The sequence below is a fragment of the Prionailurus viverrinus genome, chromosome C2, assembly GCF_022837055.1.
Source record: "Prionailurus viverrinus isolate Anna chromosome C2, UM_Priviv_1.0, whole genome shotgun sequence".
Lineage (NCBI taxonomy): Eukaryota > Metazoa > Chordata > Mammalia > Carnivora > Felidae > Prionailurus > Prionailurus viverrinus.
Genome location: NC_062569.1, coordinates 89684935 through 89709757, shown reverse-complemented (window position 1 = coordinate 89709757; position 24823 = coordinate 89684935). Strand labels below are relative to the sequence as shown.

General features: G+C 43.1%; 1 protein-coding gene across 6 annotated transcripts in view; it reads left to right on the top strand.

The window, feature by feature from the left end:
• Positions 1 to 24823, top strand: part of LOC125174690 (kalirin-like) — a 577730-nt gene that overhangs the window by 335755 nt on the left and 217152 nt on the right. For all 6 annotated transcript variants that reach the window (XR_007155513.1, XM_047874328.1, XM_047874329.1 and 3 more), the window contains exon 10: positions 19632 to 19754. Coding sequence is in view for 5 of the 6 variants with exons in the window: in XM_047874328.1 (XP_047730284.1) it covers positions 19632 to 19754 (123 nt within the window). In the remaining variant the exon portion in view is untranslated. The remainder of the gene's footprint in view (positions 1 to 19631; positions 19755 to 24823) is intronic.

The window sequence follows — 24823 nt, the reverse complement described above, 5'->3', positions numbered from 1 at the left end:
GCTTGGGGTGGGATTGCAGTGGTACTTAGAGCTCAGGCAGAGGAGATGGAGATGGTATTCCTGGGGAAGGCCAGGAAGCAGAGCTAAGTATAGCCAGGGGACAGAGAAGAGGAAGTCTAACTGGGTGCCCACCCTTGTCAGAGAACGTGGGAGGTAAGGCAGGAAGGGTTAGGGGTGGTCTCAGTGGTGTGGGTGGGACAGTGAGGTTTGAAGCTCCAATGCACTCCCTTAAAAACAATGTCTTTTGTTGTTAAGCAGTCCAGTTGGGTGAGCTGGTGAGGGGCAGTGATGGCAGAATTTATCAGGCTCGGTGATTTTCCCTTCTGAATGACTGTGTTAATATTAAAGTCCATAGTTCTTGTAGCACAAATGTATCTCACCTGTTTCTATCAGTTTTTTGGAGCCTCACATGGAAAATTATAGGTTTTATGATGTCAGTTCCTGCCTGCCAAAGAATATGTAAAAAGGACTTGAGAGTGATTTTTTTTAAACTCTAGATATTCAATCTCTTACTAGCAGTAGTGACTATAGCTGCTTAATCATACTAAACCAGTTTGGACATTGTATGATCCAACTGAAGTTTTGCATAATAAAAGATGAGCACTTTGGGTTGCACATAGAATGATTAGTTAGAAAAGAGTGACCAGAATGATGATGGGTCTGGAAATGAACTCTTCTAGGAAAGGATGAAAGTATCTAAGAAGGAAAATGCTCAGGGTGCAGTCCCAGGTAGATGAACCATCTGCAAAATTTGAAATGTGAACTGGTTACTTGTTGTATATGTTGTGGAGAGTATTCAAACCTCAGAGAGATGGTTGGGTTCCAACCCTGAGATTTTGTTACTGGGACTAAATGTGCCTATAAAAGTTGTATTGTTTAAAGCTCAGGATTCATCATCTTTCTGGGTACATATGATTAAGCATCTAATCTCTTCACTTGCCTTTTCTTATTTAATCTGCCAACCCTATGAAGCAGGTGATAGTTTGGCTCCCATCTTCCTGGTAAGGAAATTGAGCCTTAGAAAGGTTAAATAAATCTGCCTGAGGTGACACAGTTAGTAGGAGAATAAGGATTCAAATCCAAGTCTGTCTGACATCAGGTCTTGCTCTTAGCCTCTCTGCTATGCCACAGGCACTATGCTACCTGACGGGAATGCAGGGAGATCCAGCCTCTCCCCTTGAGATGTTTGTAAATTATTGCTGGAATGCCATTGCTCAAAGGGCCCTGGTGGACAAGTTGGTCCCGAAGGATGGGACTTGCCCAAGGTCATGTAGCCTGATAGCTGAGATTCATCCTCAAACCACCTGTCCAGTAAGTCTCACACAGACAAGTCATACTCATACCCAAATACTCTTTCCTGTCTACTCTGTCATTATAAAATTGCCTTCTACAGTCATTTATCTCTGATACAAATTTCCCTAGAACAGACACTACCCATTCTCATGTTTTTCACACTCGTGTTCTCAGCATTGCTGATGCTCTTCTTTGTGACATATATCTTGAATAATATCCATTTGCCCATGCGAGTACTTAGCAGTATTAAAGTTTCCAATTAAGTTATTTGATGGTCATAATCCAATTACTGAAATACATTCAAGAAGATGATAGGTGACTCTTTGGGGAGGGTGAACACCCCAAAAGAAACCAGGGTTGAGGCTCAGCTGCAGTAGGGAAGATAAGGAGGGAATCGAGGGAAGGTTCTCATTAGGTTTGCCTTCTGATTGGAGAGAAGATAGGGAAACATCCTAAACTTTAACCTCTCTGGTGTCCCTGATCTTAGAGGGAGCATTCTAACCCTCTGTCCATCCAGCCTTCTCCAAGTGTTCCCTACCTAGAATTGGCAGGGTTGGGGAGTGAGCTCTAGAGACTTGCCTCAGACATGCTCAGACCCTCCTGCCTGGGAATTGCTTGGATTTCTAGTACCCCTCACACTCTATACTCTAATCCTCCAATCCCTCCCCACCCCACCCGGGGCCCCTTCCTCTTGGCCCTACTTTCTGTCTTCCTCTCTCCCCTTCCCTGTCATGGTCTCTCTCTTGGTGCTTACTTTGATTTTCTGTATGCAAACTCTTCTCTGATTGAAGAGTAGTCATTCCATGGTGAGCACTTTCTAAGGAAGGACCTAGGTGCCTCTCCAACTGGCAGGGCTAGGAGGCTGGTGGCACCTGGGAGATGGTGAGAGAAGTCGCTTCCCGGGAGTTACTGAGCCTCAGGGCTTCCTTGATGCATGGAAATTTTAAGTGCATTTAATGTCCTTAATTCCTTTTTATTATTATGTTAATTATTGAGAAGCCGGCCATCTTCCAGGGTCCTGTTTTTCTGATAACCCCTATTCTCACCGTGTCCTTGACCCAACAAGCTATTTCTGAAACCTTGAATACAAGGCTAAAGAATAAAAAGACTAGCACTTTATAACCAGTGGAGAGCTATTCAGAGATTTGAGCAGAGGAAACATGCTATCGATTGAGTCTGAGGTGACTTGGTGCCAGTGGAAAGCTGAGTTGGAGTGCGAGGCTTCTGGGAGCCACAATCATCATGTGGCCATAAAGCATGAACAAGGGAATGGGGCAAGGGTAGATTTGAGAGCACCTGTGAAAAGATCACTAGGACCTTTTGTTAATGGAAAACAAGCAAGATGTCAAGTGCAAATGCGGAACTATATTTTCAGAGTGTGGTCCTTAGACTCCTGGCATTAAAATCATCTGCTCGGAGTGGAGAACTTGTTACAAACACAGATTATCTAGCCCTGTTCTGTATTTTTTGTTTCAGAATCTGTGGATAATGTGGGGTCTGTTGTCAGTGAGCAAGAATGTCCTGTCCCATTCTTGGGGACCAAGGATTCCTATCCCTTCAAAGGTCCTTCTAGCTGGGCTAAGAATCAAATTGATATGAAAAAGATTAACAGAGTTTGATTAAATAAAATTTAATAGGTATATGTATGGGGAATCCACATAAACATGAAAATTCCAAAGACGGGCAAAATGAGGTATATACGTCATTCTGAACTAAGGAGAATGGGGTGGGGGTCCGACATTGCAGAGGAAAGGAATGCGTGTCACAGGGCATTAAGAAGAGCAGAGATGTTTGGTAATTAGATGTTTACCCTATGGGTCACTCAGATAAAATTTGTCTCTACTAATAACCCTTATTCTAAACCCAATTTAGATTCTTCTATGTAGTTAAGGGAGACCACAGGGTCTCAAGTGCCTTCAGCTCAAAATAATCCACATGCCAAAGTGGCACATTTTGGGGGTTGGGGGTGGAGCTGCCCTGAACACCCTGCCCTAAGTTTTAAAATGAACACCAGGTGATTCTCAAGTATTCTGAAGTTTGAGAACCTCTGACTTAAGACATCCAGGCCTTAGTAATGAGAAGTACAGGTATTAAGGCACCAGGGTGAAGAGATTCAAGGAGATGCCGAGGACAAAGATGAGTTCCGGTCACCCCAGCCTTGGCCTCATTGAGAAGGGACAGGTGTGGGCTGGCTGGGAGTAGAGGGCTGCAGGGTGGAAGCAGCTGAAACTCTAGGGCTTCATATCTGTTGACCAGCTTCTGCCCAGCATTGGTCTGTCAGGCCAAGGGACCACATTTCTCAGGGGAAAAAGAGTAGATACCTGCTAATGAGTTTCAGCTGAGATTTCTCAGAAAAATGATAGCTTCTCCTGCCATACCAAGACACTTATTTTTATTTATTTACTTTTTAAATATTTGTTTATTTATTTATTTTAATTTTAATTTTTTAAAATTTACATCCAAATTAGCATCTAGTGCAACAATGATTTCAGGAGTAGATTCCTTAATGCCCCTACCCATTTAGCCCATCCCCCCCCAACCCCTCCAGTAACCCTCTGTTTGTTCTCCATATTTATGAGTCTCTTCTGTTTTGCCCCCCTCCCTGTTTTTATATTATTTTTGTTTCCCTTCCTTTATGTTCATCTGTATTGTCTCTTAAAGTCCTCATATGAGTGAAGTCATGTGATTTTTGTCTTTCTCTGACTGATTAATTTCACTTATCATAATACCCTTCAGTTCCGTCCACATAGTTGCAAATGGCAAGATTTCATTCTTTTTGATTGCTGAGTAATACTCCATTGTATATATATATACCACATCTTCTTTATCCATTCATCCATCGATGGACATTTGGGCTCTTTCCATACTTTGGCTATTGTTGATAGAGCTGCTATAAACATTAGATGCATGTGTCCCTTCGAAACAGCATACCTGTATCCTTTGGATAAATACCTACTAGTGCAATTGCTGGGTCGTACAGTAGTTCTATTTTTAATTTTTTGAGGAACCTCCATACTGTTTTCCAGAGTGGCTGCACCAGCTTGCATTGCCACCAACAATACAAAAGAGATCCTCTTTCTCCACATCCTCACCAACATCTGTTGTTGCCTGTTGTTATTGTTAGCCATTCTGACAGGTATAAGGTGGTATCTCATTGTAGTTTTGATTTGTATTTCCCTGATGATGAGTGATGTTGAGTATTTTTTCATGTGTCGGTTGGCCATCTGAATGTCTTCTTTGGAGAAGTGCCAAGACCTTTATTTTGATCATACTTGTTCCAAAGAAGGCACAGAAAATGACTTGCTGGTAAGTGGGCATTTCAATAGCGCCTACTGCTCTCCGGGCTCAGGTGATGGGAACTGAATGGTACTGGCACTGTGTGAGCCACTCCCCTTCAGGACTCACATTCACTGTGCTCTGCCAGGAGAAAGAAATAATGACATGATAGACTGCCCTGGGTGCTCTTATACATCGTGTGTACTGGAACCTTTAACAGAACAAAATGTGTTGTAGACAGATGATTTGTGTGTTTGCTCTTTTTTACTGGCCTCAGAATATGGTTTTCTGAAGAGTAGGAGCCTAGGGCCTGGGGAGGGCGGGAAGGGGTAGTTGCTGAGAGGGAGGGGTTCTTCAGTTTACTTAAAACAAGAAAAACTTCCTGCTTATTTTACTGTGAATCAGATTATGACGCAGGCTTAATAACCTGTGTCGAATAAGATGATTGATCAGGGGGAGCCAGATGAGGAAATCAGAGAGCTGGAATTCTGATTCCTCATGTGTTTGTCAGTTGTCTCCATTTCCTTTAATCATACAGGAAGGAAGTTCTCAAATCAGATGGGATGAGTTCATTCAGTCATTTATTTAGCAAATGCTCTTTGAGAACCCAGCCACGAACTAACAAAGCCCCTGCTCACATGGAGCATACATTCAGGACAAAGAGAGAAAATACCACCACTAACAAATGGATATGTAATATTTCGTATAGTGATAGTCAGCGATGTATGGAGAGAAAGCTGAATGAATAAGCCATGGGGATGTGTTTAAGAAGAGGTTCCAGGCATGTGGAATGGGATCTAAGAAGTCCTTGATACTAGAATGAGCTGGGTGCATTCCTGAAGATGGGAGAATGGCCAGGGTGGCTGTTGAATAGACAGCAGGACAAAAGGGTGAGAAGTTTGAGGAAATGGTCCAAGTCAAATCAGACTTATAAGCTAGAAAGACCATTTGAATTTTCTAAGTATGGTCAGAAACAATTGTAGAGTGTTTAGTAAAGGGAATGTCGTGAATTGATTTATGTTTAAAGAAATAGGTCCAGCTCCTGAGTGGTTGGGGGTGTCATGAGTAAAAAGAGGAAGACTAGGGGAGCATGGATGGCTCAGTCAGTTAGGCGGCCAACTTTGGCTCAGGTCATGGTCTTGCGGTTCATGAGTTTGAGCCCCGTGTCAGGCTCTGTGCTGACAGCTCAGAGCCTGAAGCCTGCTTCAGATTCTGTGTCTCCCTCTCTTCCTGCCCCTCCCCTGTTCGTGCTCTGTTTCTGTCTCTCAAAAAATGAATAAATGTTAAAAAAAATATTGAAAAAAAAAAGGAGGAAGACCACTGAGAGGGCTGGGGGGTGAGGGAGGAATGCTGGTGGCTTGGATTGGTAGTCGTTGTGTAAGAAACTGTGTATAAGAAAGGGTTAATAAGAAAGAATCTCAGGCTTGCGCTAAGCAGTGGGGCAAATTCTGGTATCTTTTGTTGAAGTGGAGAACACCAGGAAAGGAGGCCAGAAGAGAATCAAGAGCTCTGTTTTAGATATGTTAAGTCTGTGGTGCCCATTATATGCCAAATTGGAGATGGAAAGGAGGCCATTGGGTATGAGTCAATCTCAGAGAAATTCAGGTTGGAGCTGTGACTATGGAAATGACTAGCTTATCAATCTTATCAATGATACTTAAAGCCATGGAACTGGGTGAGATAATGCAGGGAGTAAGAGAAGAGAAGGAAGAGATCCAGAACCCAAATCTTCAGGTATTCCAAAATTTAGAGGCTGGGAAGACTAAGACAGTTCAGAAAAGAAGACCACAGTGAAGGTAAGTGAGTCAAGAGCAATTCCTATTGAGGACAGTGTCCAAGGAGCTAATACAGAAATGTTTCTGAGAACAAAACTGGAGTCGGCGGCAAGATGGCGGCTTAGGAGGACGCTGGGCTCACCGCACGTCCTGCTGATCACTTAGATTCCATCTACATCTGCCTAAATAACCCAGAAAACCGCCAGAGGATTAGCAGAACGGAGTCGCCGGAGCCAAACGCAGACGAGAGGCCCACGGAAGAGGGTAGGAAGGGCGGCGAGGCGGTGCGCGCTCCACGGACTGGCGGGAGGGAGCCGGGGCGGAGGGGCGGCTCGCCGGCCAAGCACAGCCACCGAGTCTGGCTTGCAAAAGCGGAGGGGCCTGACGGACTGTGTTCCCACAACAAGCGCGACTTAGCGTCTGGGAGGTCATAAGTTAACAGCTCTGCTCGGAAAACGGGAAGGCTGGAGGACAAAGGGAGGGAGAGCTGCTGAGCCCCCTGACAACAGAGCTCAGTTTGGTGGGGAACAAAGGCGCTCGCCAGCGCCATCTCCCCCGCCCATCCCCCAGCCGAAATCCCAAAGAGAACCTGTTCCTGCCGGGGAACTTGCTCGCTCCGCGCAAACACCCAACTCTGCGCTTCGGCGGAGCCAAACCTCCGGCAGCGGATCTGACTCCCTCCCGCTGCCACAGGGCCCCTCCTGAAGTGGATCACCTAAGGAGAAGCGATCTAAGCCTGCCCCTCCTGCCCCCGAGCACCTTGCCTACCCACCCCAGCTAATACGCCAGATCCCCAGCATCACAAGCCTGGCACGGTGCAAGTAGCCCAGACGAGCCACACCACCCCACAGTGAATCCCGCCCCTGGGAGAGGGGAAGAGAAGGCACACACCAGTCTGACTGTGGCCCCAGTGGTGGGCTGGGGACAGACATCAGGTCTGACTGCGGCCCCGCCCACCAACTCCAGTTATACACTACAGCACAGGGGAAGTGCCCTGCAGGTCTGCACCACTCCAGGGACTATCCAAAATGACCAAGCGGAAGAACTCCCCTCAGAAAAATCTCCAGGAAATAACAACAGCTAATGAGCTGATCAAAAAGGATTTAAATAATATAACAGAAAGTGAATTTAGAATAATAGTCATAAAATTAATCGCTGGGCTTGAAAACAGTATACAGGACAGCAGAGAATCTCTTGCTACAGAGATCAAGGGACTAAGGACCAGTCACGAGGAGCTGAAAAACGCTTTAAACGAAATGCATAACAAAATGGAAACCACCACAGCTCGGCTTGAAGAGGCAGAGGAGAGAATAGGTGAACTAGAAGATAAAGTTATGGAAAAAGAGGAAGCTGAGAAAAAGAGAGATAAAAAAATCCAGGAGTATGAGGGGAAAATTAGAGAATTAAGTGATACACTAAAAAGAAATAATATACGCATAATTGGTATCCCAGAGGAGGAAGAGAGAGGGAAAGGTGCTGAAGGGGTACTTGAAGAAATAATAGCTGAGAACTTCCCTGAACTGGGGAAGGAAAAAGGCATTGAAATCCAAGAGGCACAGAGAACTCCCTTCAGACGTAACTTGAATCGATCTTCTGCACGACATATCATAGTGAAACTGGCAAAATACAAGGATAAAGAGAAAATTCTGAAAGCAGCAAGGGGTAAACGTGCCCTCACATATAAAGGGAGACCTATAAGACTCGTGACTGATCTCTCTTTTGAAACTTGGCAGGCCAGAAAGAATTGGCACGAGATTTTCAGGGTGCTAGACAGAAAAAATATGCAGCCGAGAATCCTTTATCCAGCAAGTCTGTCATTTAGAATAGAAGGAGAGATAAAGGTCTTCCCAAACAAACAAAAACTGAAGGAATTTGTCACCACTAAACCAGCCCTACAAGAGATCCTAAGGGGGACCCTGTGAGACAAAGTCCCAGAGACATCACTACAAGCATAAAACATACAGACATCACAATGACTCTAAACCCGTATCTTTCTATAATAACACTGAATGTAAATGGATTAAATGCGCCAACCAAAAGACATAGGGTATCAGAATGGATAAAAAAACAAGACCCATCTATTTGCTGTCTACAAGAGACTCATTTTAGACCTGAGGACACCTTTAGATTGAGAGTGAGGGGATGGAGAACTATTTATCATGCGACTGGAAGCCAAAAGAAAGCTGGAGTAGCCATACTTATATCAGACAAACTAGACTTTAAATTAAAGGCTGTAACAAGAGATGAAGAAGGACATTATATAATAGTTACAGGGTCTATCCATCAGGAAGAGCTAACAATTATAAATGTCTATGCACCGAATACCGGAGCCCCCAAATATATAAAACAATTACTCATAAACATAAGCAACCTTATTGATAAGAATGTGGTAATTGCAGGGGACTTTAATACACCACTTACAGAAATGGATAGATCATCTAGACACACGGTCAATAAAGAAACAAGGGCCCTGAATGAGACATTGGATCAGATGGACTTGACAGATATATTTAGAACTCTGCATCCCAAAGCAACAGAATATACTTTCTTCTCGAGTGCACATGGAACATTCTCCAAGATAGATCATATACTGGGTCACAAAACAGCCCTTCATAAGTTTACAAGAATTGAAATTATACCATGCTTACTTTCAGACCACAATGCTATGAAGCTTGAAATCAACCACAGAAAAAAGTCTGGAAAGCCTCCAAAAGCATGGAGGTTAAAGAACACCCTACTAACGAATGAGTGGGTCAACCAGGCAATTAGAGAAGAAATTAAAAAATATATGGAAACAAATGAAAATGAAAATACAACAATCCAAATGCTTTGGGACGCAGCAAAGGCAGTCCTGAGAGGAAAATACATTGCAATCCAGGCCTATCTCAAGAAACAAGAAAAATCCCAAATACAAAATCTAACAGCACACCTAAAGGAACTAGAAGCAGAACAGCAAAGGCAGCCTAAGCCCAGCAGAAGAAGAGAAATAATAAAGATCAGGGCAGAAATAAACAATATAGAAACTAAAAAAACTGTAGAGCAGATCAACGAAACCAAGAGTTGGTTTTTTGAAAAAATAAACAAAATTGACAAACCTCTAGCCAGGCTTCTCAAAAAGAAAAGGGAGATGACCCAAATAGATAAAATCATGAATGAAAATGGAATTATTACAACCAATCCCTCAGAGATACAAACAATTATCAGGGAATACTATGAAAAATTATATGCCAACAAACTGGACAACCTGGAAGAAATGGACAAATTCCTGAACAACCACACTCTTCCAAAACTCAATCAGGAGGAAATAGAAAGCTTGAACAGACCCATAACCAGTGAAGAAATTGAATCGGTTATCAAAAATCTCCCAACAAATAAGAGTCCAGGACCAGATGGCTTCCCAGGGGAGTTCTACCAGACGTTTAAAGCAGAGATAATACCTATCCTTCTCAAGCTATTCCAAGAAATAGAAAGGGAAGGAAAACTTCCAGACTCATTCTATGAAGCCAGTATTACTTTGATTCCTAAACCAGACAGAGACCCAGTAAAAAAAGAGAACTACAGGCCAATATCCCTGATGAATATGGATGCAAAAATTCTCAATAAGGTACTAGCAAATCGAATTCAACGGCATATAAAAAGAATTATTCACCATGATCAAGTGGGATTCATTCCTGGGATGCAGGGCTGGTTCAACATTCGCAAATCAATCAACGTGATACATCACATTAACAAAAAAAGAGAGAAGAACCATATGATCCTGTCAATCGATGCAGAAAAGGCCTTCGACAAAATCCAGCACCCTTTCTTAATAAAAACCCTTGAGAAAGTCGGGATAGAAGGAACATACTTAAAGATCATAAAAGCCATTTATGAAAAGCCCACAGCTAACATCATCCTCAACGGGGAAAAACTGAGAGCTTTTTCCCTGAGATCAGGAACACGACAAGGATGCCCACTCTCACCGCTGCTGTTTAACATAGTGCTGGAAGTGCTAGCATCAGCAATCAGACAACAAAAGGAAATCAAAGGCATCAAAATTGGCATTGGCAAAGATGAAGTCAAGCTTTCGCTTTTTGCAGATGACATGATATTATACATGGAAAATCCGATAGACTCCACCAAAAGTCTGCTAGAACTGATACAGGAATTCAGCAAAGTTGCAGGATACAAAATCAATGTACAGAAATCAGTTGCATTCTTATACACTAACAATGAAGCAACAGAAAGACAAATAAAGAAACTGATCCCATTCACAATTGCACCAAGAAGCATAAAATACCTAGGAATAAATCTAACCAAAGATGTAAAGGATCTGTATGCTGAAAATTATAGAAAGCTTATGAAGGAAATTGAAGAAGATTTAAAGAAATGGAAAGACATTCCCTGCTCATGGATTGGAAAAATAAATATTGTCAAAATGTCAATACTACCCAAAGCTATCTACACATTCAATGCAATCCCAATCAAAATTGCACCAGCATTCTTCTCGAAACTAGAACAAGCAATCCTAAAATTCATATGGAACCACAAAAGGCCCCGAATAGCCAAAGGAATTTTGAAGAAGAAGACCAAAGCAGGAGGCATCACAATCCCAGACTTTAGCCTCTACTACAAAGCTGTCATCATCAAGACAGCATGGTATTGGCACCAAAACAGACACATAGACCAATGGAATAGAATAGAAACCCCAGAACTAGGCCCACAAACGTATGGCCAACTCATCTTTGACAAAGCAGGAAAGAACATCCAATGGAAAAAAGACAGCCTCTTTAACAAATGGTGCTGGGAGAACTGGACAGCAACATGCAGAAGGTTGAAACTAGACCACTTTCTCACACCATTCACAAAAATAAACTCAAAATGGATAAAGGACCTAAATGTGAGACAGGAAACCATCAAAACCTTAGAGGAGAAAGCAGGAAAAGACCTCTCTGACCTCAGCCGTAGCAATCTCTTACTCGACACATCCCCAAAGGCAAGGGAATTAAAAACAAAAGTGAATTACTGGGACCTTATGAAGATAAAAAGCTTCTGCACAGCCAAGGAAACAACCAACAAAACTAAAAGGCAACCAACGGAATGGGAAAAGATATTCGCAAATGACATATCGGACAAAGGGCTAGTATCCAAAATCTATAAAGAGCTCACCAAACTCCACACCCGAAAAACAAATAACCCAGTGAAGAAATGGGCAGAAAACATGAATAGACACTTCTCTAAAGAAGACATCCGGATGGCCAACAGGCACATGAAAAGATGTTCAGCGTCGCTCCTTATCAGGGAAATACAAATCAAAACCACACTCAGGTATCACCTCACGCCAGTCAGAGTGGCCAAAATGAACAAATCCGGAGACTATAGATGCTGGAGAGGATGTGGAGAAACGGGAACCCTTTTGCACTGTTGGTGGGAATGCAAATTGGTGCAGCCGCTCTGGAAAGCAGTGTGGAGGTTCCTCAGAAAATTAAAAATAGACCTACCCTATGACCCAGCAATAGCACTGCTAGGAATTTATCCAAGGGATACAGGAGCGCTGATGCATAGGGCCACGTGTACCCCAATGTTCATAGCAGCACTCTCAACAATAGCCAAATTATGGAAAGAGCCTAAATGTCCATCAACTGATGAATGGATAAAGAAATTGTGGTTTATATACACAATGGAATATTACGTGGCAATGAGAAAAAATGAAATATGGCCTTTCGTAGCAACGTGGATGGAACTGGAGAGTGTGATGCTGAGTGAAATAAGCCATACAGAGAAAGACAGATACCATATGGTTTCACTCTTATGTGGATCCTGAGAAACTTCACAGGAACCCATGGGGGAGGGGAAGGAAAAAAAAAAAAAAAGAGGTTAGAATGGGAGAGAGCCAAAGCATAAGAGACTTAAAAACTGAGAACAAACTGAGGGTTGATGGGGGGTGGGAGGGAGGAGAGGGTGGGTGATGGGTATTGAGGAGGGCACCTTTTGGGATGAGCACTGGGTGTTGTATGGAAACCAATTTGTCAATAAATTTCATTAAAAAAAAAAAAAAAAAAAAAAAAGAAATGTTTCTGAAAGAGGGCAGGTTCTTCCTCTTAAGTGGGCCTGAGCAAGGTGGGCATCTCCACAGGGTGAGAGGGCTGCAGTGGCCCAAGAAGGTCAGACCCCAAGTGTGCTGAGAATATCTTTGTGTGGGAGGGCAGCTCAGCACCAGAAGTCCCCAAGGAAGTGTGGTCCAGAGCGGAGTGGAGAGAGAGTCCCTCTACAGGGGCATCCTGGTGCAGGGTGTTAGAGCACCTGTAAGAGAGGATAGCCTGGGGTAGGTGCAGACTGAGCAGGGTAAGGAGACCATCCACAAGGGACGGGCCCTATGGTGTGCAGTGTCACGGCCCGGGCTGAGTGAGGAGGGCGTCCATGCAGAGAGGGCAACCCCACGTAGAGAATCTGAGTCCAAACAGGGTGAAGAGGTGTCCACACAGGGAGGTAACCAGGGGAAATTTATTAGGAAGTGGTCTTGGAACCCCTGAGGAGGGAATCCTGACTCCACTATTTGAGAGGTGCGCAAGTTCAGCCAAGTTAATTAACCTCTCTGAGACTTATTTGCTTCATCCAAACATGGGGATAATAACTCTCACTTCCCAGTGCTGTGGTGAGATAGCACAGATGAGGTGATGAGCCACATCCCCTGGCCAGGTGCTTGACAAAGAGTGAACCCTCCACAGACAGTAGTCTCTTCTTCTGAGGAGGGGAGTTGCTGTACCCTCCGTATAATAAAAGACCTCCATATAAATAAAGAAATATTTGAGTTGGAAGAAGACTTAGGGAGATGGTCTGATCCAGCGTTTCCATTTGAGGCAGTGAGGTCCAGAGATGAGAAGGTGCACACCCAGCTGGATCACAGCTGGTTAGGAGCAGAGCTGGGACCAGAATCTAGGTTCCTTTTAATCCCAAAGATGGTGTCTACAAATCTTGCTGACCATGGTGGTGCCACATTTTAATGATGCTTTAGGAACTTAAAATACTTTTATATGTAAGTAGAGCTGAGATACAAACTTAAAATTTCTAAGGTGGATATCTCTGGTTTGCCTCTAAAACTAAGATTCCATCACATTAGAAGAATTCAAAAAATCAGTCCCATAACAGCAAGCAGCTAGGCCCTTGATTTTCTCCCATTAATTCATTTGCATTCATGGCCACCGTTTAGAAAAATATCAATAGTTCTCTTCAAAATGACTTCTTTTCTTTCCCTTAGCAGCTAGAAAGGCCTGTCTCCTGCCCTGAAAAGCGCCCTGCCTTTTGTGTGCTCATTGGAATAAACACAATTAGATGAGGAAGAAAGGGGGCAATTAGGGAATTATGTGTAATGGCTGTTAGATTGGCTCCAGTATCCGGTTCAGGATGTGAGTATCTCTCTTGGAAAAGACTGTTCTGGGAAAGGACTAATTTCTGGTTGAACACAAGAAAGGAAGAAGAGCTTTACAAGTTGTTTTTAAGACAGCCTGCCTGCTGGAGTGGCCAGGAGTCCTGGGTGTTTGTTCCCAAAGAAAGGGCACAGATCAGGCCTCCAGAATAAGACAGCACAGCCTCTCTCAAGATGGTAGGGCAGGAGGCTCAGCCAGACTGCCCTTGACAGTAGGGCAGGATGCTCAGCCAGACTGCCCTTGACAGCTCCCAGATAGAAATGTTCTCCAGTATCTCCTGCATGTGCAGGGCTGGCAGGGATGCTGGGGGCAGGGGGAGGTGGTGGAAGGGTAGGATACAGTGGTGAAAATCCCACACTCCTCAGGAATTAATCACCTGTCAGGTGGGGCAGTGGGGAGGGTGGAGGCACACCAGGAGAGAACTCTGGGTGCAGACTGAGAGAGGGTCTATGACAGAGTGAGGGAGGGGAGCATGGAGCTGACACATTCACCCCAAAGTCTTGTGCTGGGGATGAGCGTGAGCCGAGTGCAGTTCAACACGTCCTGAGCAAACCAGGCTGTTCTGTGTCTCACAAGGATGTCAGAGTCTAGTGGGAGAGACAGGCCTGGCGGCAGTAATTGTGGTTTGAGAAGAATCAGGGAAGAGTGGCATCCCACCCCCCAGCCCGGGCGGTTTATTGAAGAGAAGTCTTTATAATAGTCTTTCCAGAACTAGTAATTCTGAGATGGTGCTTCAAGGATGAGTAGGAAGGAACCTGGAAAGTGGATGTAGGGAGAAAAAAGGGACATAGACATTTCAAGTAAAGTTAAAAATAGTAAAACTCAGGAGGCAAGAAGCAGGTTTTGGGGCATTTAGGGGTGAGGCAGGGACTCATTGGAGGTGGGGTTGAGAGGGGGTGGGGTGACCACAGAGGACTCTGCATGTCAGGTTAAGGAGCCCCTCAAAAACTATGTTCTAGTGAAATGTCCACTCAAGAATGCACAGGTTAATTCCATTTAAGCCTAAATTTGTGTTTTTCAAATGGATTGGTGTCCCTGTTTTTTTTTATTATTAGCATCCAACTATATTAACAATTTATAACTTATTTTTAAACCTGAGTGTATAAAAATTGTTCCTTTGAAACTAAGGGCACATCTTGCCAGAATCAGATTGACAACTATCACTGGGTAGTGCTTCCCACTCAAGTTCACAGGCATAACTGTCATTTATCAAAACCAGAGCATATGAAAATGGAAAGAAAAAAAAAATCTGTTATCTCTGTGCCATCTCTCGTAACTCATTTGCTTCTACACTGGTGACCGGACCTTTCTTCCATGCTGTATTCCAAGCCATGCCCCAGGGGGTGAGCCTCCACCTGCCTCTCCATTGTCCCCATACCCAACCACCAAATCCTGGCCATTCTCTCTCCCAAATATTACTCAGACCTGTGTCTCCACGGACACCGCCATCAGACTTGCCTGAGCCACCAGCACCTCTTGTCAGGATTTCTACAATAACGTCCTGTTTTCTCACCTCTACTCTTGTTTTCCTTGGAATCTCCACAAAGCAGTCAGAGCAATAGCTTTTAAATGCAGGTCTTTCTCCTCCTTGTAGCCCTTTGGTGGCTCTTAGGCTGAACCCTGGAATCTGACTGGGCACACTGGGGCTCGGCAGGTCTGGTTCCTGCCTTCTCCCAGCTCATTTCCTGCTTACCCCTATTCAAGCCATGCTGATGGTTTTCATTCCTTGCTTGGTTAAGTCCTACTCTCTCTCAGGTCTCAGCTAAACCTCACTTCTTCAAAGAGGCCTTCCCTGACTGTTGGCACTTTTCACCATTGCAATAAGTGACCAATTGTGTGATCTCATGCCTGGTGCCTGTTCCCCACATAGACTGAGCTCCCAGAGTCAGGGTGGTGCCTGCCTTGTTTCATACTGCACTCTGGGCTATTCTAGTGCCTGGCACTGGGGCACAGTAAGACTAGTAAGTATCTGTTTGAATATGTGATATTCACATCCCACATGTGCTTCTTTGATCCCCGAAGAACCTGAACACAAAAACTAAAAAATAAAACCATCTTAGGGTATATGTGCCCCTTCGAATCAGCATTTTTGTATCTTTTGGATAAATACTGAGTAGTGCAGTTGCCACCAACAATAGCCAAATTATGGAAAGAGCCCAAATGTCTATCACCTGGTGAATGGATAAAGAAGATGTGGTATGTATATATATGTTTATATATACACACACAAAATGGAATAGTACTTGGCAATCAAAAAGAATGAAATCTTGCCATTTGCAACAATGTAGATGGAACTAGAGTGTATTATGCTAAGTGAAATAAGTCATCAGAGAAAAACAAATATCATATAATTTCACTCATGTGTGGAATTTAAGAAACACAACAGTTGAACATAGGGGAAGAGAAGGAAAAATAAGATAAAAATAGAGAAGGAGGCAAATCATAAGAGACTTAAATACAGAGAACTGAGTGTTGCTGGAAGGGAGGTAGATGGGGGGATGGTCTAAATGGGTGATGGGCATTAAGGAGGGCACTTGTTGGAAACAGTGGGTGTTATATGTAAGTGATGAATCACTGGGTTCTACTCCTGAAACCAATACTACACTGTATGTTAACTAACTTGAAATAAATAAATAAATAAATAAATAAATAAATAAATAAATAAAATAAATAAATAAAGCCACCTATGTTGGAAACACTTGAATACCAATTCAAAGCCATTAATAGATATTAACTATCAACCTGTACTATCTTGACTGAAATTCATCAATGATTATTTTAAGTAAAATTCCATAAGATGAGAATTAAACAGGGATAGCTAATAAGGGGTACCTTGATGGGTATACACACTTTGGTAGGGGTTCAGGGATTTGGCTAGAAATGCAATTTATTCTTTAGCCAGTGATGCTCAGAGTCTGGGACTCACCAGAAACTGAGGGATATCCAGACTTCCAATGCTGCACGTTCATTGACAGAGTGTAATGTATTGTCAGGCACTGCTGGTATCTGCTCAGAAAGCACATTTCTGTGCTGTGCAGTCTAGTGGGAAGCTGGGTGGTACTCTCAGGATTGTGGGACATGGGATCAGGGTCAAGAGAGCATGTGGTCTAAATGCATGTCAGGCAACGCTGGCTCTAAATGAACTGTCTGAAACGAAATAGTCAGAAATCAGTGTTTTAAACAGTACTTCCTATAGTGATTATGTTTCTCTATTCCCAGGTACGTTTGCAGTCTCTAGGTATTACTAAAGGAATTTTGTCCATATCCTAAATCATTTGCTTTTTTATTTGTTAAACTGATTTCCATGCAGTCCCTGCATCTTTGCTGAGATCACACGTGTTTCCCCAGCTTCAGTCCCAATGGCAGAAGTTAGGCTAAATGGAGACAATATAACAACACAGAGCAATCAAAATTATGTTTGAACTGATAAAAGCCTATCAGATATGAAATAAATACATTTTTAAGAGGTTAAGGTAGAGCTAATTAAGTAACCTTAGTGTCGTTAACTGATAATGAACTGACATTTTAAAGAAAGCAAAAGAACTTAAATAGGACGCAAATTGCTCTTTAAAAAACAGTTTATAAGTTGTGAAATCACCCATAGGGAGTATAAAAGCTAACCATTTGTGAACCAGTGGGTGAAAAGTTTTCCTGTTAAACCAATTTGTTTTAGCATAACAAACCCTATTAAAGCGAGAGAGAAACAACAAAATGAAACAAAATAAATTCACTGAAACATCGCCAGACAAGCAGGTCATACTTAACTGCTCAAAACTAAATAAAAAAAATAATAATTGTAATCTGAAAATCTGTCATAAATTCCAAAGCCTTTGTGAAAAACCAAAAGACAGCTCTTTTGTATATAAAAGTTATCAAAATTATCCATGAATTTCAATGCATTCTCAAAAAGGGATTAATGCAAGTCTAAATATGCATAAAAATAAAACCGCACTGTCTGTGGTACACAATATATGGGAAACTTTGTGGGCCATGCAGGCTGATGCCCATCATCCTCGTTACAACAGAGAATTGTGGGATCAGATTGTGTCGAGTCAAGTAAAAATGCACTCTCCTGATTTTCTGTGTGTTGAAATTTCACCATACATAATTCTGGAGAGACGTGGGCTCTTCTTTCCTCTAAGAAAGGAATCTTTCGAGTTCCTTTCAGTGCTGCCTTTCAGTGTTTGCAAAAGGTAAAAATCCAGTTCACTTATGACTGCAGTTTATTTTCACAGACATGCTTCTGGAATATGAAAAGCATATATTGCCAGAATTTGTTATATAAGGTATTTAAGTCTCTACACCCAATGTTTATATAGTCATTTCCTAAAAAGCCTCTCTTTTCTCCTTTTTAATGGACATTCCAGTTTTGTTAAGTGAATGTTTGTCAAACCTCATTTTTATATTCATACATACATTTCTCTGACCTAATACCAGTCCTATTGTGGGCTTTATGATAGTGTCGATGGAGACTTTGAAGGCTTCTATACTTTGCACAATTGCAAGTATAATTTATCTCAAATGTTAAAGGAAGTGAAGCCAAAGGCAAGGTTCTGTGGAGCCAGAACTCCCATGCCTGTAGTCCATGGAATGATCTGGTCTGTCTGCTTGCCACTGGGCAATCTGTAGAAGAAACAGAGGAAGGGACTAAAGCATCCTTTTAAACAGGCTCAGTTCATCTAAATCATTTTCCAGAAAGTCATTCTAGAACCTAGGAAGGCTAGTACATCGTTAATCAAATGTTCAGGTCAAGTCCAGAGTAACAGGAATGGAGTGGACTTAGTTGTCTTGGCAGGGTCTCTAACAGGTGTGTCTGTGCACTCTAACTGATTTAATTGCAGCCACCTGCTTCACTGAGCATTAGCTCTTCAGAGATGAACTGAAGCACCAGGAGATGAACTGCTTCCCTCTCCCTGAGAGGCACACAGTTTTGTTAGGCCATCAGTGTGAAAGCAAAACAGGTGTTAAAGGCTTTAGGCCCCGCCCTGCCCCCCCACCGCCACCCCCACCCCCACCCCCCATACATTTCAAGGCTCCTGCTAAAGGGTTTCTACTCCTCCTGTCCAGTGTTCCCCAGGACAACATATTTTCTCACCTTCTCAGCATCCCCTCCCTTGTCCCTCTACTTCTCCAGCTTCTCTCAATACCAAGGAAAATGTCCTGAGGCCAAATCACTAGATCTTGAGTCTAGAAATACACGGGGTCTCCACTGCTTCCTGGCAGAGAATCATAGATACTACAGGCCTTAGGATGCAAAGACCTTAAATTATCATTTGTTAACTGTTAGTTGATCAGTGCTGGTTGGAAGACAGGGCTGGAAAAAGCCTGAAAGGATAGTTTTCCTAGTGATCACTATCTGGAGCAGCCAGGTGGGGTCTAACCAGTACAGACTTTACTCTCAAGATTAGGAAGGGAGTCCCAGAAGCCCGAGAAGGCAGGGTTCCCATGACTAGTTGCCTCTGCTGTGAGCATTGTCACGGTGCAGTAAGGGAGGAGTAAGCCATGAGGGCCAGGGAACTGCCCTGACCTGATGCTGCCTAATTTCCTGCCAGCATCCCTGAATTTATGTGGTTGGAGTAAAGGTAGTAAGAGGTTTAAACTGTGCCTGATAGTCTGTGTAGCTTATTTAAAATAATGGACTAATTAAACCTGGGAAAACAGAAAGGGTAATGAGGGAATATTCTGGACACGAAAGATGAGTTGAATTTAGTGAAGGGTGGGACTGTTACATTGCCAATGACAGCAATGAAACCCCTGGATGGACAGTGGATTGAACATTTCCAGCTGTTGTGCTGCTTTCCGATTGGGATGGGAACTGTAGGACTCTTGTGGTAGCACATGTAGTCTCAGGTTTTTCCTTCTGTCTTCCTTCTCTGACCAGGTGTTGGATTGGATTGAAAACCATGGTGAGGCCTTTCTCAGCAAACACACCGGGGTTGGGAAGTCCCTGCATCGAGCCCGGGCCCTGCAGAAGAGGCATGATGACTTTGAAGAGGTGGCTCAGGTGAGATGCTGTTTGGTCGTGTGTGTGTGTGGAGCTGGGTAAGGGAGACCAGGGCTATGGCTTTGGTATTTGGTGAGGCATGTTGGGGTGATAGCCCAATGGCTTCTGGGCTGCCTTCCTGCCTGATGGAAGGAGACCCTTGTCTGTTTTTGGATCACTAGGTGAGTGATGAAGAGACCCTTAGTTTATGATCTTCAAAGCAAATTTCCTGCCAGCATGATATGTAAATGCCTTGTCACAAGGTAGTAATGGTGGAAGGAACTGACATTAGAAACAGCAACAGCCCAGAACTACTGCTTATGGTTATCCCTGTAGGCAAGTGGGAGCTGAAAATCAGCATTAGCTCTGCTTGCAAAGCTGTGCGTCTTCCAGGACCTGGAGGAAGAGATGGCACCTGTTCACCACATCATGTAGTCACAAGGCTGAATGTGCCCAGAGAACATGGTGTAATATTCAGTCTTTTAGCTGAGTTGCACATGTAATCCCAAAAGGGCATTTTTATCTAATTACACAAAGATGCTGTGAGAGGTCTTGACCATTTGAGTTCATGATAGTTATACAGGAGGGTTTTTTGTTCTGAGCCTCCAGCCCCCAAATTTTATCCTAACTCTTATATTCCTCTTTTGGGGAATCTCCGATGGATTCTGAACATCTTCATCTTCAAGATGAAATACTACCTTGTCCACTTATATTGTCAGGTGTGATCAGTTGCAGTGGAAACTAAGACTGAGGACTAAAGCAGGGAAGGGGCATCTGACGAGAATCCGTATGGGGCAGAAGGGAGGATGACAAAGTTAGGGTTTGCCACATGACAGCTTTAACCAGGGCTGGCTCTGATCCCACCATGCAGACAGTCCTCAGTGTGGGTGTCACACTGGGCATTGTGCAGAGTGCTACCGCTCACCCAAGGAGGCCACCAGCCCCAGACAGATGTGAGCTGTGGGTGGGGAAGGTGAGACCCTGCCAAGAACTGAAAGAATCTTCTAAAGGACAGGAAAATGGTGGGAGCGCGCCACATCTCTGGGGAAGTGGCAAGTATGTGCTGGAAAGTGAGAGGCCTGGCAGGTGCCAGAAAGACTGAGTCACTAGTGACCTCAAGCCAGAAATACAGATGGATTAGAGCCAACCTATCCAATAAAGAAAGCCTCAGATAGCATCTTTGTGCACAGTTGGTGGGAATGTGAAGTGGTATAGTCTCTGTATGGCAATTCCTCAAAAAATTAAGCATAAAGTCACCATATGATTCAGTAATCCTACTTCTACATTTATACTCAAAAGAATTAAGAGCAGGGATATGAAAAGATTCTTGTACACCAGTGTTCATAGCAGCATCATGTACAATAGCCAAAAGATAGAAGCAACCCAAGTATCCAGATGAAAGGATAAACAAAATGTGGTCCATACACAATGGAATATTATTCAGCCTTAAAAAGGAAAGAAATTGATACATGCTACAACATGAATGACTCTTGAAGACATTATGCTAGGTGAAGTAAGTCAGTCACAAAGGACCAATACTGTATGAGCCCACTTATATGAATTACCTGGAGTAGACACATTCACAGAGAAAGTAGAATGATGGTTGCCAGGGCTAGAGCGGGGTAGGGAGGAATGGAGAGTTATTATTTAATGAGTATCAAGTTTCAGTTTTACAAGACAAAGAGTTCTGGAGATGGATGGTGGTTGTACAGCAATGTGAATCTATTTAATGCCACTGAACTTAAAAACTTTGTTATATTTATTTTGCCACCACTACAAAAGCAAAAAACTAAGCTTCATCCATACAAGGACCTTCTGCAGAATGGGCTGGATTCTGCCAATGTAATATAGACACAAGCCAAATATTCCTCTGGATGTAGCACAGTCCCAAAACATCTGAGTAGCCAGGCATCCTGGGTGCCTCTGCTGTCTGTTAGCGGGCAAAGGATGGGAGAGGGCCACATGGTCTCCCTGTATGCTGAGTGGGGAGTGTGGTATCTGAGACAAACTATTGGAATAGAGCCATCCTATAGTTGTGTGGTGTTCCTGCCTTTTGTCTGTCCTTTGGGTCAGCCCTTCCTCACTTAGAAAGGATATCCCCAGAGCCAGCCACAGCCCTGGCCCAGCGATCCCCCACCCCTTGCCCTCTTTCTGCTGTAGCCTCAAAGGCAATGCCAGCCTTGGTTATAGGCCCTTGAGGGAACTGTTGTTTTTGTGCATTGTTACAACTGGCTGCCACTGAAACCCTAACATTTCTACCAATTGCTCCCCTAGCTTCTCGCTGATACCTGATAATAAGCCTTTCACAAGGGCAGTGCCTTTCAATTACTAGTAGAGACGCACTCACTTAAATTCATACTAAAGAAAGAATGGACACATTTTTGAGAGCTTACACTTCCATTATATGTTTTAGTTCTCACCAATCCTGAATGATGCATAGGATTGGCCTTGTTTTATAGAAGACAACACTAAAGCTCAGAAAATTCCTCAGTGTCCCCAAGTCATCTGGCTTGTCAGTGGCTCTGCTAGCATTTAAAACGTCTGACTACAGAGTCATGTTTTCACCCTAACTCACTGCTGTCCTTCCTTATTGAAGTATAGGAACTGAGGGTAAAAATCATTTCCAAGTGCCAGTTTGCTCATGAAAAGTACAGGACAAATAGCAAGAGTAAGGGGAGTGGGAAGGAGATGCTGCAGTGGTCATTCCATTTGATGTAGTACATTACAGCCTTTCCTAGGCTTAATCTACTTCTCCCTGTCCTTGTTTTCAGCTAAGACTGTGTCTTTCTTAGGAGAGAGAGTTATATCTCTTTTTTTAAAAGGTCTATTTATTTTGAGAGAGAGAGAGGGAGAACCAGAGAGAGAGAAGGATAGAGAGAATCCCAAGCAGGTTCCATGCTGTCAGTGCAGAGCCGCACATGGGGCTCCATCCCATGAACCATGATATCATGACCTGAGCCAATACCAAGAGTCAGACAGTTAACCAACTAATGTGGTTAACCAGCTAACCAACTCATGTGTCCTGAGTTATACCTTCTAAAAGGCTCATGCTTTTAGAAATGTTTCCTCTGGAAAGGGGACAGATGTAGACAACAAAGAGAGCATGTAAGCAAGGGGCCATGAGGTTGCCTTATTTATTGCCCTGTAAATAGGTCTCTAGAGATGCATCTGATAGCCTTGTAATAAATCCTATTTTGTTTTCTCATCCCTACTCTGAGGAAAGGAGTGGGCAGTGGAACTGCCTAGTATCCTGGAATTGGTAGTCCACATAGGAAAACCAACTTGACCATGGCAAAGGCAGATGGACTGTCAGGAGCCTCAGACCTGCTTTGTTCTGTGAAACATGATCATCACACACAAGTGCTGAGAAAGGGGGTGATCCAGACAGGAAAGGGGGTGATCTAGACAGGAAAGGGAGTGTTCTCTCTCTCTCTCTCTCTCTCTCTCTCTCTCTCTCTCTCTTGCTTCTATTCTCAATCAAGTGAGGGCCATTGGGAGGGGAGGAGTGGATTTAACCAGAAATTGGACAATTCTTGAGTCAGAGATCAAGCCAAAGCATGGAAATTCATGTTTCTTGTTTTTTGGATTGCTGATTATGAGATTTAGTCAGGAAGGGCATCGCAAATAGTGTGGTGTAGGAGGCTGGGTGGGGGGGTCGTTTTTCACCAGTGCTATTTTAAATTTTGTATTTTTATGATTCTTTGACTAAGGCTGACTTGAAACAAAATTGCAAGCACTGATCCTCTAAAAATTAAAGAATTAATTAAAAAATTATCTTGAATCAAAGCAGAAAGAGAGCTGTTGCATCTGTTACAGCTCCTGGGAATCTGCCCTTCTACAGTGAAAAGCAAGCACGCAAGTGGAGAAAATGGTTACCCACAGGAAAAGGTCGAAGAGCAGTGTAAAGGCCTGGAACAAATATGTTTCTATTCTGTAGATAGTGTAAAGACATTTAAGGCAATAATAAATATAAATTATAGCTGTGAAAAATTAATGTAGCAAACTATTACCTGTCAGTAGCATTTAACTTAAATTTTGTGTTTATTAGAGCTTGAACGAGTTTTAAACAAATTCTTTAACTTTATTTGAAGGAAATGAATGAAGTAGTTATGGTCCTCAGTTCATCCTGCAGATGGCACTCTTTGAATAGTCTACATAGAAGCTGAGCTGAATGAGGAAAGGAGCCACAGTCCTGACCACCTGGCCAGGGAGGCTCCTGACAGGCAGGTGGTGAGAGTCTGGGGCCAAGGATGTACCAGGGATCTGTCTCTATAGATCTTTCTAGTCCAAGATACTGAGATTTTCCATGCCCAAATAGAAGACCTGGGCACTAGCGGGAAACCCTCTGGTCCTGGTATGTACTTGACTCAAGTTGCTGATAAGCTCATCACATGAAGAATAAATCAGTCCGTAGAGTAAATCAGATTTCAAAAGACACTTATTATATTTATATATATAAGTAAATATACTACTGTGGCACAGTAGTCATTATCAGAAGTCTAAAACAAGCATAGGGGCACCTGGGTGACTCAGTCATTTAAAAGTCCAACTTTGCCTCAGGTCATGGTTTCGTGGTCTGTGGCCCACATTGGGCTCTGTGCTGACAGCTCAGAGCCTGGAGCCTGCTTCAGATTCAGTATCTCTGTCTCTTTCTGCCCTTTCCCCACTCATGCTCTGTCTCTCTCTTTCTCTCTCAAAAATAAATAAACATTAAATAACAGAAAAAAAATAAAAATAAACAAGCATAGGATGGAGTTTCTGCCAATCACAGCATAACTGTCAGGGGGTAGATGTATCCATATCTTTCCAGGAGGTTGTATGGGGTTTGGTACTGTTATTTTGTCCTGAGATATTTGCTATCACTCAGTAGGAAAGTACTCAAGTGCCTGTGGTTTAGATAGCAGCTGTGCCTGCTCTGTGAGTGGTCTGCTTTATGACCTCATTATCTGAAATGCCAGACTTTCTGTAAGCTAGCTTAGTAAAAAAATTAGCAATCATTTACATTCAAATATATATTATCCAAAATCTCAAAGCACCAAATAACATTTAAGCAGCTAACCATATTAAATAGCGTTAGTGTAACATTTTTG